The sequence below is a fragment of the Nicotiana tomentosiformis genome, chromosome 11, assembly GCF_000390325.3.
Source record: "Nicotiana tomentosiformis chromosome 11, ASM39032v3, whole genome shotgun sequence".
NCBI classification, from domain to species: Eukaryota; Viridiplantae; Streptophyta; class Magnoliopsida; order Solanales; family Solanaceae; genus Nicotiana; species Nicotiana tomentosiformis.
The window spans coordinates 48,908,126-48,923,456 of record NC_090822.1 but is presented as its reverse complement, the minus strand read 5'-3'; the positions used below and the strand labels follow the sequence as shown (position 1 = coordinate 48,923,456).

The following is a 15,331-nucleotide window of genomic DNA, read 5'->3' as shown; positions in this document are numbered from 1 at the left end:
TTTTTATGCACAAAACCATAATATGAAAAAGAAAGAAGAAAAGAAAAAAAAGAACTACACTACAAAAGTGTACAATTTTAGCGATGCTCAAAACAATCCTCAAGGACAAACAACAGAAGCAAGAATTGAGAAAGAGCAACTTTATAAATTGCAGCAACTGAAGCAAAGGAGGAGTGTTGAAATTTTGTTGTTTTCAGTTACTGCAGTAACTTTTTTAGCATAGTAAGTTGCTTAGTTTTTGTTCCTAATTGACTATTTAAAGCCTTGTTATGCTTAACAAAATAATTTGAGAGACATTTTCAATTAATACTTTTAATCTTTTTAATGTTCCATCTCTTAAAAAACCAACATATTGGGATGACACCAAGTTCATTACTAAAATAGAGTGAGTAAGTGGCTTTTTGTCTCGACGGCTAAATTGATTTAAGAAACTAAGCATAGCATAATAAAAGCAACGTCCACCATATATCATAAACCTCACCAGTTGGGAAAGTTGATGCTTATTAAGCAAATACTATGTGGATATGGAATTATGGAGTATGGGCCCCTGTTTGATCATTTTGGAAATAAATATACTAACATGCAGCATTTGCAGATAAAGAGTGTATTTGAGACATATTATGCTTAGATGGAAGGCGACAAGATAAATATAATACAAATTATACTAGTTGCCATCTAATCTAATAAGTACCTTTTTTATAAGCACGAATATAATTCATGCACCATTGAGATTAGTGTTTAAATGTTCTGATTCACGCTGAGAGGTCTTGATCAACAAAGACACGCACAAAAATAAAGATGAGATGCTGTTTATTCAGACCACACTTGAGCATAAAAGCTTTATTTCGATCTTATTCTCTTAAAGTGCTGGTGGGGGTATAAACATAAAGCTTATATCTGCAAAATCAGCGTACCTCCTATTTCATCATCAGGGCTTCTTATTACTGTACCCAATGATCCCATCAATCATCCCATTTATATATATATATATATATATATTTCCTCTGGTCCTCTCCATCTTATCTGCAATAACAAAAATAATTCACTTGGGAACTATTTTTAATGGCTCCTCAGAAAGTTATTATCCTTCTTGTGTTCTTCCTCGCCATTTCCAGCTTTTGTCAAGGGACTATAAATGAGCAGTCTCAGTTCTTTGCTCTATTGAAGAAGTCCGTCAAAGGGAACTCCTTGTCTGATTGGGATGGCAAACCTATTTGCAACTTTAGTGGCGTTGGTTGTGATGATCAGGGGAATGTTATCAAGATTGATCTTTTCGGATGGTCGCTATCTGGCCTATTTCCTGATGATGTGTGCTCTTTTTTCCCAGGGTTGCGAATTCTTCGTCTTGGTAACAACAACTTCCAGGGTGCCTTCCCTAGCTATATTACTAATTGCTCTCACCTGGAAGAGCTGAATATGGTTTCTACATCCTTTACAGGACCATTGCCAGACTTGTCTCCTTTGCAGTCTTTGAGGTTGCTTAACCTTTCATATAACCACTTCACCGGTGAATTTCCTTTGTCAATTATCAACCTCACCAGTCTAGAGCTGCTGGATTTCAATGAAAATCACGATTTCATTCCATGGCAACTGCCAAAGGATATTTCAAGGTTGACTAAAATCCGGTGGATGATCTTAACTGCTTGCAAGTTACATGGAACAATCCCAGCATCGATAGGAAATATGACGTCTCTTGTAGATCTTGAATTGAGCGAGAATCGCTTAACTGGTCGGATTCCAATAGAGCTGGGGCAGCTGAAGAAGTTGAAAATGCTTGAACTTTACTACAACCAACTTGAGGGTGAAATACCTGAGGAGCTCGGAAATCTGACTGAACTTGTGGATTTGGATATGTCAGTCAACAGACTGACGGGCAAAATTCCAGAATCTATATGCCGCCTACCAAAGCTGCAAGTGTTGCAGATATATAACAACACTATTTCAGGAGACTTTCCAGCCTCCCTTGCAAACTCGACCACCCTAACCATCCTATCACTTTATGATAATTACCTGACAGGAGAAATCCCACATAATTTTGGTGTTTCATCAGCTTTACTTGCATTGGACTTGTCAGAAAATGAATTATCTGGAGAATTACCAGCTCAGCTGTGTCACGGAGATAAGTTGATGTACATTCTTCTACTCCAAAACATGTTCTCAGGACAAGTGCCGGAAAGCTATGCAAAATGTGAGACTCTCATCCGCTTCCGAGTTAGTTACAATCTTTTGGGGGGAAGACTACCAGAAATGCTTCTAGCTCTTCCACATGCTTCAATTATTGACGTGAGCTATAACAATTTAACTGGTTCAATCCCCACAACCATTGGAAAGGCGTTCAACTTGTCGGAGCTGTTCATGCAGAGTAACAGACTTTCTGGAACACTTCCTCCTCAAATTTCAACAACTACCAATCTAGTCAAGATTGACCTCAGCAATAACCTCTTGTCTGGACCCATTCCTCCAGAACTTGGTAGCCTCAAAAGGCTCAATTTGTTGATCTTACAAGGTAATAAGTTAACTTCCTCCATTCCTGAGACTCTTTCTTCACTTAACTCTCTCAATTATCTAGACCTGTCAAATAATTTTTTGACGGGTAAGATTCCTGAAAGCCTCGGTGCACTGCTACCAAATTCCATGAATTTCTCAAACAATTTGCTTTCTGGTCCTGTACCTCCCTTATTTATAACGGGAGGTGTCCTGGAAAGTTTTTCTGGCAATCAAGGACTCTGTGTTCCCTCTTTTCTGAGTTCATCTGGCGAAGATTTTCCTCTATGCCCACAAAATTATGATCGGAAGAAAAGAAACCTTTTCTGGGTTATCGGGATATCCTTGGGAATTGTAATTCTTGGATTCGTGTTGTTTCTCAAGAGATGGCGGAAGGCGATGGAACACGAGGATTCCTTGTCATCGTCATTTTTCACGTATGATGTTAAGAGTTTCCATCGCTTAAGTTTTGATGAACGTGAAATTTTTGAAGCCATGATTGAGAAAAACATTGTTGGATATGGAGGATCTGGAGCTGTCTATAAGATTGACTTAAGTAATGGAGGAGTTGTTGCTGTAAAGAAGCTCTGGAGTCATAAACACAAGCAGTCTCTTTTAGAGAATAAACTATTTTTGGACAAGGAGCTTAAAACAGAGGTTGAAACTCTTGGTAACATAAGGCACAACAACATTGTGAAGTTATACTGCTATTTCTCTAATTTGGACTGTAGTTTATTGGTTTACGAGTACATGCAAAATGGGAATCTTGGGGATGCTCTTCACGGAGGGAAAGTCCTTTTGGATTGGCCTACTCGTCATCAGATTGCATTGGGGATAGCACAAGGTTTGGCCTATCTTCACCATGATATTTTGCCACCAATCATTCACAGAGACATCAAATCCACCAACATCCTCCTCAACATTGATTACCAGCCAAAGGTCGCGGATTTTGGAATAGCCAAAGTCTTGCAAGCCAAAGGAGGGAAAGATTGTACAACCACAGTTATTGCAGGGACATATGGTTACTTGGCTCCAGGTAATTTCCTCAATTCACAAATCTCAATTCAATTCCTACAATGTTACCTCAAGTGTCAATGCCTTTGGTTAGCTTCTTCGAGCAACTGCTTCATTTCAACATTCTTTAATCATGGTTGTGATCGTGTAAATTCATTATGCTCATTTTTGTTGTGTAAATGTGATTAACAGAATACGCATATTCTTCCAAGGCGACCACAAAATGTGATGTCTATAGTTTTGGAGTTGTTTTAATGGAACTGATCACGGGGAAGAAGCCAGTTGAGACAGAATTTGGGGAGAATAAGAACATTGTTTATTGGGTTTCAACTAAGGCGGACACAAAAGAAGGAGCATTTGAGGTCTTAGACAAAAAAATCTCAGGACCATTCAAGGAAGAGATGATTAAGGTGCTTCGGATTGCAATAGGTTGTACGTATAGTTCACCAGCCTTTCGTCCTACCATGAATGAAGTTGTTCAAATGCTAACCGAGGCAGAACCTCGCAGATACGACTGTTGCAAATTGCCAAATAAGAACAAACACACAGAGAATATCACTAAGCCAAAGGACATACCCAATTTGTGATTTTAGGAATTTTGATTGGTTTAAGCAAAAGCGGTTATATAGAACATAGCTAAATGTCCTGGTCTAAGAGAACCAGCCTCTTTGTTTTTCTCTTTACACATATATATATATATATATATTGGCCTTTTCATTGTCTTTTGCTTTTTATTATTGGCCTGTTGAAAGCATTATAATGGATATATATATATATATATATATATATTAACTGCTTTATGACGACATAGCATATGTATTTTCCAATCACCCACATAAGGAAATAATTATCTAACCTTTTGAGAAATTTAATTTGCTTTCTTCTTCTTTCTTCATGAGGATGATGCAATAAAATAGGTTTTTCAATAAAAAAGGAAAGATGTAGCTGAGGAAGTAAGGTCTTGTGTCTAAGGCCTCTTTAATGTATGAAAGTGGGTTTCTGATTCCAAATTCTAGAATATGAGAATGATTTGCCATTAAGAAGAAAAAGGGTCTTGATTGAATTGATGAGCATCGATGGCTCCATTTTAGCAAGGGGAAATCATTTAAAGCATATAGATTCATCTTTTATCTATCCTGCCACTCATTTCTTAGTTGAGCTCTACAGGTTTCTTGGAATATATATATCAAGAAGCAAACTTGTTTATACTTGCATGGTATTCCACCAATCTCTCCACTTGAAAGTTCTTTTATTCTTTCTCCACCTAAAAGAATTCTGAATGAGACATAGCATTCTTCCTCATGTTTTTAATTTTAAATATATATATATATATATATATATAGAGAAAAGGGAATAGTAAAAGATCAACTGTATAACAATGACAAATAGATAGTGGAATTCCAATTCGCGACGCTCGCATTTTTGAGCTGGCTTGTCTCATATTCTTATTAGAGGATTTTTTCAGGTCAATTAAAGAATTAATATGATGATTTTCTGGAGTCCTTAGTTACTTGTGTGACCGAAGAAGGTTGACAAGTATATCTATCCGTCATAACTTTGACAACCCCCCAAATGAACTAAAGCGCAATAATTAGACGGTATGGAAATCAACGGTGTGGATAGAATGGATAGAGTATTGAATGGGTATAGTTATTGAATACCTTTACTGATGAGAGGATTACATGAAATAGCTGAGATGAGTACAAGTTGTCTTTCGTTATTATTGTAAAAAATCAAAAAAAGATATAATAATCCAGCAAGTTTTTTAAACAACAAAGTTTCAGCTATAAATGTAGCAAACTTCAGGTGTTAACAATCTTCTCTCAGCATATTAAAAACCAAGAATAATGCAATAATCAACATCTGCACTTTTAAATTCCATAGAACCAGAATATGTGCAAAGCAAAAACACGTATATAAGTTCCTTTAGCTGGTTAAATGGTAGCTGGGGTCCTGTTAAATGCTTTGAGTGATGAAAAGCATGAAAGTTCAGTGGAAAAAAAATACATTTATAATTGGCATGAGAGGGCCAATACAAGAAAATCTTTACAATAATTTCTTCAATTGAAATAGTTCTTCATCACTCATAAAATGACTGGTTACCCACGGAACATTAGCAGATAGTAACAAGTTCTACCTCTACGTAATAGCCTGAACCTACAGAAAACAGGTTAATTCCCTATCAAAAAGGAAAAAAAAGAAATGGAAAGAAACATGAGTTAGCAATTATACCATTGCACTACTAAAAATCGTCTAAAAACCGACAAAATATTTCCGACCAACGTTGGTCGGTCAAAAAAAGCGACCAAAAACCGTCCAGGTTGGACGTAAACTGGGAAAAAAAAAATTTACATTTTTTTAAAACTAAATACCGACCAACGTTGGTCGGTAAATTAGTCAACGAATTGACCCAGCTGGTCAAACAAGAAAATTTTGGATTACCGACCAACGTTGGTCGGTAATCTGGATCCAATTTTTTAAATTTTAATAATTATTTTATTATTTAAAATGTTTTATAATATTTAAGAATTTATATTTAAAATTACCGACCAACGTTGGTCGGTTAATGTAGGGGAAGCATTTACCGACCAACTTTGGTCGGTAATTGTTATTTTCTGCAAAATAACCGACCAAAGTTGGTCGGTTATTACGTCAACATTGGTCAAACTTTCGAATTACTTTTATATTTACTATCTAAATAATATAAATGTAATTCGTTAACACTTTTGTAATACAAATAATGAATACACTAACATATACTATATATAACATGCTATTTGTAAATTGATTCATCGACTTATAACTTACTTAGATGCATCGATGAATATTAAAAACAAAACGTTTGACCTATATCGACTAATAGTAAAAACAAAACGTCTCGACCTATATCGATTAATCTAGCTATGCCATGCATTATTAGTGATGAATGAATAAAAAATAAAAGAATTAATACTAAACATCTTTGACACACACACACACACACACACACACACATACATATATATATATATATATATATATATATATATATATATATATATATATATATATATGGATCACAAATTAAATAAACGAAAGAAGCTATTAGTATTAAGTAAACGAGTTAAATTAATAGGTCAAACATGGTCAAACTTTAACAAGCTATATATATACACACTAACATATACTATAACAAGCTATATATATAGTTAAAGTATTACAGTGAAGTGTGTATGTGTTTGTATATATATATATATATATATATATATATATATATATATATATATATAAGAACACGAAGCGCTAGGACCACAGGGTCGGGTTCTTTTAGGGATAGACTTGGGAAGATACTAATTAGTATATATACTTTATCATCAAATATATCTATTTGTAAATTGATTCATCGACTTATAACTTACTTAGATGTATCGATGAATATTAATCGATGATTCATCAAAACATCTCGACCTATATATCGATTAATCTATGTCATGCATTATTAGTGATGAACGAATGAAAAAAGAAGTTATTAGCATCAATTACATTATAGTGTATGTGTGTGTGTGAGAAATTACTTACATACTTAATTATAACTTAGAAAATTTACTTAGATAGATGCTATTATAATTTATTAAAATTAAATAGTTAATATAATTATTTATAAAGATTATGCTTATAGTTTATAATTATTTATAATAATTGCATAGTTAAATAAAATAAATGCTTGTAGTTTATAATATTTTTTTATAGTTTATAATATTTTAAGAAAAAACACACAAAAAAAATTAATTTTTTTTTTTTTTAAAAAAACCGACCAAAGTTGGTCGGTTTTTGGTCAAACGGTCAACACTTAATGTACCGACAAAAATTACTGACCAACTTTGGTCGGTAATTCTGAAATCAGAGAATTGAAAAACGGGAGAAACCCCTATTTCTCTCTTATTTTCCCCTCTCTTCTCTATTTCCCTCACTCAAAACCTTCCCCTCTCCTTCTCTATTTCCCTCACATAAATCCCATTCCCCACCCCGCGTCGCCACCGCCCAGCCCTCGCCGTCGCCGCTGCCACTGCCACTGTCGCCCCTCTCCTTCTCCATCTCCTAAAAATTCTAGGTTTGAATTACAACCCATTTATTTATTATTTCTAGGTTTTGTTAATTAGTTATGAATTAGTTTCAATTGATTAGTGTTTCAATTATTTGAACATTGCATTTTATTGAGGATTAGGGTTTAGGTCTTGTTTTAATTAGTTTTGTTAATTAGTTTTATTAACTAATTAGTTTTGTTAATTAGTCAATTAGTTATGAATTAGTTTTAATTGATGAGTGTTTCAATTTTGAGTTTGTATTGTCTTGAATAGTTAAGTTAGAATTGAATTATTAACTTTGTATTGTCATGAATAGTTTAGTTAGAATCTAGGGTTTACGATTTGTTCTTGTGAATCGAACTTTTAGGGTATGGGTTGAATTTCTTTAGTTTAGTTAGTTTATGTTTAAACTCGTAGGATATGAATTGAAATTTTAGTTTTTAGGATTTGTTCTTGTGAATTGAACTTTTAGGATATGAATTGAACTTTTAAGATATGAATTGGGCCTTTTGGATATGAATTGAACTTTTAGGATATAAATTGGTGTAATTAGGAAAAAATAATTATCTTGAATTAACTAAAAAAGATATAATTAATTTATAATTATAGAATAAATTAATTTGTTCTTGTGAATCGAACTTTTAGGGTATGGGTTGAATTTCTTTAGTTTAGTTAGTTTATGTTTAAACTCGTAGGATATGAATTGAAATTTTAGTTTTTAGGATTTGTTCTTGTGAATTGAACTTTTAGGATATGAATTGAACTTTTAAGATATGAATTGGACCTTTTGGATATGAATTGAACTTTTAGGATATAAATTGGTGTAATTAGGAAAAAATAATTATCTTGAATTAACTAAAAAAGATATAATTAATTTATAATTGTAGAATAAATTAATTTGTTCTTGTGAATCGAACTTTTAGGGTATGGGTTGAATTTCTTTAGTTTAGTTAGTTTATGTTTAAACTCGTAGGATATGAATTGAAATTTTAGTTTTTAGGATTTGTTCTTGTGAATTGAACTTTTAGGATATGAATTGAACTTTTAAGATATGAATTGGACCTTTTGGATATGAATTGAACTTTTAGGATATAAATTGGTGTAATTAGGAAAAAATAATTATCTTGAATTAACTAAAAAAGATATAATTAATTTATAATTATAGAATAAATTAATTTGTTCTTGTGAATCGAACTTTTAGGGTATGGGTTGAATTTCTTTAGTTTAGTTAGTTTATGTTTAAACTCGTAGGATATGAATTGAAATTTTAGTTTTTAGGATTTGTTCTTGTGAATTGAACTTTTAGGATATGAATTGAACTTTTAAGATATGAATTGGACCTTTTGGATATGAATTGAACTTTTAGGATATAAATTGGTGTAATTAGGAGCCAATTATTATCTTGAATTAACTAAAAAAGATATAATTAATTTATAATTATAGAATAAATTAATTTATTCTTGGTTTATTTGTATAGATGGAACATCGTACTTGGATGTACAATAGGAATTATCCTAATCGGCGGGGATTGCGGGAGGATTTTGTAGAAGGGATTGATGACTTTATTAGACATGCAATGTCACTTCCACCATACCAAAGTTAAGGAGTAATTAGGTGCCCTTGTGTCAGGTGCGATTGTATGAAGTTTAAAAAATCGGAGGAAGTTAAGCTTCATCTTTATAGGAAGGGGTTTATAGAGAATTACTTTATGTGGACTAATCATGGAGAGATCGATGGTAGCCGTGGGATATTTCATAACATGGTTGTTGGTGAAAGTAGTAGGTCGGTGGAGAATACAAATCTTGATTCTAGAATTCAGGATATGATTGCGGATGCTTTTGAGATGCACTTCGGGGGTGAGCCCAATGAAAATGTTGAACAAACTCCTAATGATGACGCAAAACGTTTTTATGAACTGTTAGAGGAAGCTAGTCGTCCACTACGTGAAGGAAGTCCGCACTCTGAGCTGTCTATTGCAGTTAGATTACTAAGTATCAAATCTAATTGGAATATTTCTCAAGCAGCCATGGACTCTTTCATTGACCTTATGAGTGAACTAGTTGACCTTAATATCAACTTACCTGGTGATTTCTATAAGGCAAAGAGATTGGTTTCTAAGTTAGGACTTTCGTCAATGAGAATTGATTGTTGTGAAGATGGTTGCATGTTATATTATAAAGATGATGCAACTTTAGACAGTTGTAAATTTTGCGAAAAGCCTCGTTTCAAGAGGCTTTCCAGCGGGAATATGGTCGTTGTCAAGGCGATGCATTATTTACCTCTTATACCTAGGTTAAAGAGGTTATATGCGTCGATGAGTTTTGCTCCTCATATGAGATGGCACTTTGAAAATAGAAGACCACCTGGTGTTATGTGTCATCCTTCAGATGGAGAAGCTTGGAAGCACTTTGATAGGACATATCCAGATTTTGCTAGTGAACCAAGGAACATTCGGTTAGGTTTGTGTGCGGATGGCTTCATGCCTTTTTCTATATCTGCAACACCATATTCATGTTGGCCTGTCTTTCTTACACCTTATAATCTACCACCTGAGTTGTGTATGACTAGTCCATATATATTCTTAAATTTTATTATCCCCGGTCCACGTAATCCGAAAAGTTTAATTGATGTATATTTGCAACCTTTGATTGATGAGCTAAAACAATTGTGGTATGATGGTGTTGAAACATATGACATATCAACCAAGCAGAATTTCAATTTGCGTGCTAATTTAATGTGGACTATTAATGATTTTCCTGCCTATGGAATGTTGTCTGGGTGGATGACTGCTGGGAAGCTAGCTTGTCCTTACTGTATGGAAAATAGTAAAGCGTTCACTTTGAAACATGGCCGAAAGCAATCATGGTTTGATTGTCACCGTCAATTCTTGCCTGATGATCATGAGTTTAGAAGGATGAAAAATGCATTCAAAAAGAATAAAGTGGAATATGATTCTCCACCTCCGATACTTTCAGGTGAGGAAATTTGGGAGAGGGTCCAGAACTTCAGTAAAGTTACTGAGGCTCCACCTTATAGATTCCCCGGATATGGTGTTAATCATAATTGGACGAAACAGAGTATATTTTGGGAGTTGCCTTATTGGAAGGATAATCTTCTCCGACACAACCTTGATGTCATGCATATTGAGAAGAATTATTTTGATAATTTGTTCAACACAGTGATGGATGTTAAAGGTAAGACAAAAGATAACCCGAAGGCTAGAATGGACTTACAAGAATATTGCAGGCGGCCTGAATTATACTTGCAGACAGCAAACAATGGTAAGGTGTTCAAGCCCAAAGCAAGTTACACATTCACTTTGGAGGAAAGACGACAAATTTGTGATTGGGTTACGAAATTGAAGATGCCTGAGGGTTATGCGTCGAATCTTGGAAAAAAAGTAGATATGGAGGTAGGGAAGTTGAGCCATTTGAAAAGTCATGACTGCCATGTTTTCATGGAGACCTTAGTGCCTATTGCATTTTGTGGTTTGCCTGAAAGAATCTGGAAACCCATCACAGAGATTAGTTTGTTTTTCAAAGACTTGTGTTCTACCACATTAAGGGAAGAAAACCTACTTCGGATGGACCAGAACATCCGTGTAATTTCTAGTAAGATGGAAAAAATATTCCCATGTGGTTTCTTTGATGTGATGGAACACCTTCCAATACACCTTGTACACGAGGCACGACTTGGAGGGTCTGTTCAATGCAGATGGATGTATCCCTTTGAGAGGTAATATTATAAGTTTGATGTAATATTCTATTTTATTTGAATGTTCTTGGCTAACATGAGATTATGTAGGACAATTGGCAAATGCAAACAATTTGTTAAGCAGAGGAATAAGATTGAAGGATCTATATGCGAAGCCTATCTTGCAAAGGAAACTGCACATTTTTGTTCTTATTATTTTGAGAGTAACGTGCCATGTTCTAGGAATAGGCCCAATAGGCACACAGTCGAATGTGTGAATGATCTATTATATCCACCAATGTCCATATTCAATCAACCAGGCCGATGTTCTAAGGATGTTAGAAAGAGAAGTTTGAGTGATATGGAGTACAAGTCAGCTACACTTCATGTGTTGCTAAATTGTCCCGAAGTTGTACCATTTCTCAAGTAAGTATTGATTTATTAGTTATCAAAATGTAAAATTTAATGTGACTGCATATTGATGCAACTACTAAAAATATTTGATATGTCACAGTCACTTCGTGGGTCAATTTGGCCATGATGCTGTATATACGAGATTTGATACGTGGTTCAAATAGTTTGTAAGTATGTGTGTGTGTGTGTGTGTGTGTGTGTGTGTATATATATATATGTAGTGAATGTATAAAAATTGATTCATAAGTTGTGCTAACTTATGACTTTTTTTAACTCTATGTAGGTAAATAATCCAAATAATGGTGTAAATCAATTTTTGAAAGATATATCTTGGGGACCTGGGCTTCAGGTCACAACAATGTCTAAGTACGTAGTGAATGGTTATAAGTTTCATACAGAGGATTGCTCTAAAAATAAAAATAGCAACAACAGCGGGGTGTGGGTTCAAGGTGGTGATGGCAACCAAGTTGGAGATATTGATTATTATGGTGTGGTCAAAGAAATATTACAACTAGAATATACAGGTTGGCCATATAAGAAATTGATACTCTTTAGATGCAAGTGGTTTGACCCAAATCCAACAAGAGGTACAAGAGTACACAACCAATACAACATAATTGAGGTTAATCATACGAGGGAGTATGATCGCTATGATCCTTTCATAATTGCACATAACGTTAGGCAAGTGTATTATGCTCCTTATCCATTGCGGCGGAATAAGTCCGATTGGTGGGTTGTAATAAAAACTAAGCCTGTAGGTAGGGTGGAAGTCGAGAATGTGTTAGATGTTGCATATCAAAACGATATCTCCAATGTTCACTAAATAGTGGACGATCAGTTAGAAAATGATTTGGAACATCCTAAATATATATTGGAAGAAGTTGATATAAATGAAGTAACAATTATAGAAAATGAGGACGAAGAATCAACTGATGAAGCTCAAACAAGTGAGGACGAAGAATTCTTGGACGAGGAACAATACGTCGATGAGGATTAAAAAGTTGGTTTTTTAAAGCACTCTCATTTTATAGCTAGTTTCTTATATGTTTCAATCTAAATGTGTATTATATTATGCAGATGGCAGGCAAGGGTCAAGGTAACAATGACCCTACTAGTTCTCGGTGTCGAGAAAAGGGTAGGAAGGGAAAGAGGAGGGTAGAAAATAATACTCCATCTTGTCCACCCTTTTCAGAGATGCCTATGTCTTATCCTCCACCACACGGCTATACTGAGCTGCCAAAGCATCACGAGCCGTACACCTTCATTCAGACACTAAGTCTTCCATCACAGGGCCATAGGACTATACGTCCGACATACAGTCCAGCTGCCTCACAGCCATCTGCATCACATCCACATGGGTCACATCCCTACATATCATAGTCACATGGATCGCATCCATCCATGTCACAGCCACTCGGGTCACATCCACTCGGGTCACAACCACTCGGGTCACAGCCACTCAGGTCACAGCTACTCGGGTCACAGCCATCGGTATCACATCCACTTGGGTCGCATCCAGCTATGTTGCAGTCACAGGGATCACAACCATCTTCATCATCGACTCCATCTATTGCAGGCCTTCGCTTGCGAGGCAGTAGCTCTGACCCGCCTACACCGTCTTCACATGCCTCTGATACTCATGCTTTGGATGGTGATGACGAGGTAGTGCATTATGATCGATATGGCAGGATCATCATAGTCCCTGAGGGTGATAGGTAAGTGTTATTCATTATTTTTGCGTCTATTGATTTGTAACATTTTTACTAAGATATTAATTTGTTTTTATTGTTAAATTTCAGGTTCAGGTCGGGTAATAAGACTACGAGGATAATCACCAATGCCATCAGAAAGCTTTATGATGGCCCTTATGCGACTTGGACTGATTGCCCATTCTCACTGAAGGAGAAAATTTTCAATCAATTTAAGGTATAAATGTTCTTTTAAACAGTTTAATAATTTATATTTATGATGTTTCCATATAATATTTAACTTTTGAAATGCAGAGCAAGTGTGTATGGGAAGACCGCTATAGCGCGGAAGTGGCTACAAATTTTCATCATAAAGCTCGCAAGAGATTGGCGGATGCTTTCTCGGATGCTAGAAAGAAGAACAAGAGGCCTGACTGGTTACTTGAGAATTTGTGAAATGATTTGCAAAGGCAATGGCTTACCGCAGATTTCTTAGAGAGGAGCGAAAAAGGAAAGAAAGCTAGCGCATCCGAGAAGGGAGGCTCTTTGCACACTGGAGGTGCGATCAGCCTAGAAACAATAAAAAGAAGATTGGTACGTAATTGCTTAAATTATTTTACTTTTCTAAGTATTTCTATTCTGTTTATTAACTAAATTATTTTGTTTTTAGGAAAAGAAGTATGGGCGTCCAATGAGTCATGATGAGCTATTCAAGGAGACACATATTGTGAAGAAGAAGAAAGAGGGGGATCAAGATAGGTGGGTCGAGGACCGGGCCTCGACTGCATATGTAAGCTTTCAATTTTCTTTAAGTATTATAATTTACTTTTATAAAAATTTTGAAATACTGATTTAATTTAAAATAATATAAGGTCGCTACCAAAGTAACGTGAAGGAATTCATCCGTAGTCATCCAGCTGATGAATCGGGTGAGCCAACCCAACCGTCGGACGAGGATGCTGAAAGAATATGGTTGGAGTCTGTTAGCGGTCCAAAATGGGGGATGGTATACGGGCTTCCTACTAAAAACTTCCATCACTATAAGTGTGGAATGCGAGGAATAGGGACTTCCTCGCAAGGCGAGCAACTTAATAGGGAGAGCCTCTCCGCTATGCGGGAGATAGTGACAAAGCTCACATCAGAGCTAGAAGCGGCCAAGGAAAGAGAAAGGCTTAGAGATGCTCAATTCCTTGGCATGCAATCTCAGATCAGAACTCTCCTATCTAGTGGAGCTTTTCCGTTGCCCCGATCTCGTGAGTCACGACCTCCACGTGATCGTTCCTCCCGTCCTGCTCATGATCGTTCCTCCCGTCCTCCCCGTGATCGTGCTTCCCGTCCTCCACAAGACCATTCTCTATATCGTCTTGTAAATGAAAGTTCATTAGACGGTGATGATGATGTTGTAGAAAACACCCCTTGACTTTTATATACTTTGAACTAGACAAATAGAACCAGTTTTGAACTAGTTATAATTAGTTTTAACTTGGTTTTGGATTTTTATGTTCAATTGAACTTTAATTTGTTAGTTTTAAAGTATTTATTGAATGTTTTGGTTGTTGTTGTTGTGTTGTTGTTGTTGTTGTTGTTGTGTTGTTGTTGTTGTTGTTGTTGTTGTTGTTGTTGTTTGTTGTTATTGTTGTTGTTGTTGTTGTTGTTGTTGTTGTTGTTGTTGTTGTGTTGTTGTTGTGTTGTTGTTGTTATTAGGTGTATTGGTATGCTGGCAGGTGGTGTAGCTGCCAAAACAGGCATTTTATTCCAAAATTAAACCAAGAAAAATTAATTAAAAAAATAAATTATTCCAAAATAACGACCAAAGTTGGTCGGTTAATGAACATTGAATTCCCAGAATTCAACATTACCGACCAACTTTGGTCGGTATTTTGTCTGCACTGTTGAGATTACCGACCATAGTTGGTCGGTAATGTTTAATTTTAATTATTTTAAAAAAATATATATTTTCAATTACCGACCAAA

At 35.3% G+C, this 15,331-nt stretch overlaps 1 protein-coding gene across 1 annotated transcript; it reads left to right on the top strand.

Annotated features, from left to right (window-relative positions):
- The first annotated feature begins 700 nt into the window (after positions 1 to 700).
- On the top strand, positions 701 to 4,176 carry LOC104094771 (receptor protein-tyrosine kinase CEPR1-like). The gene is made up of 2 exons (XM_009600768.4): positions 701 to 3,520; positions 3,691 to 4,176. Exons 1-2 carry the CDS (start codon positions 1,063 to 1,065, stop codon positions 4,083 to 4,085), a joined length of 2,853 nt encoding a protein of 950 aa, XP_009599063.1. The 5' UTR covers positions 701 to 1,062; the 3' UTR covers positions 4,086 to 4,176.
- The last annotated feature ends 11,155 nt before the right edge of the window (positions 4,177 to 15,331 follow it).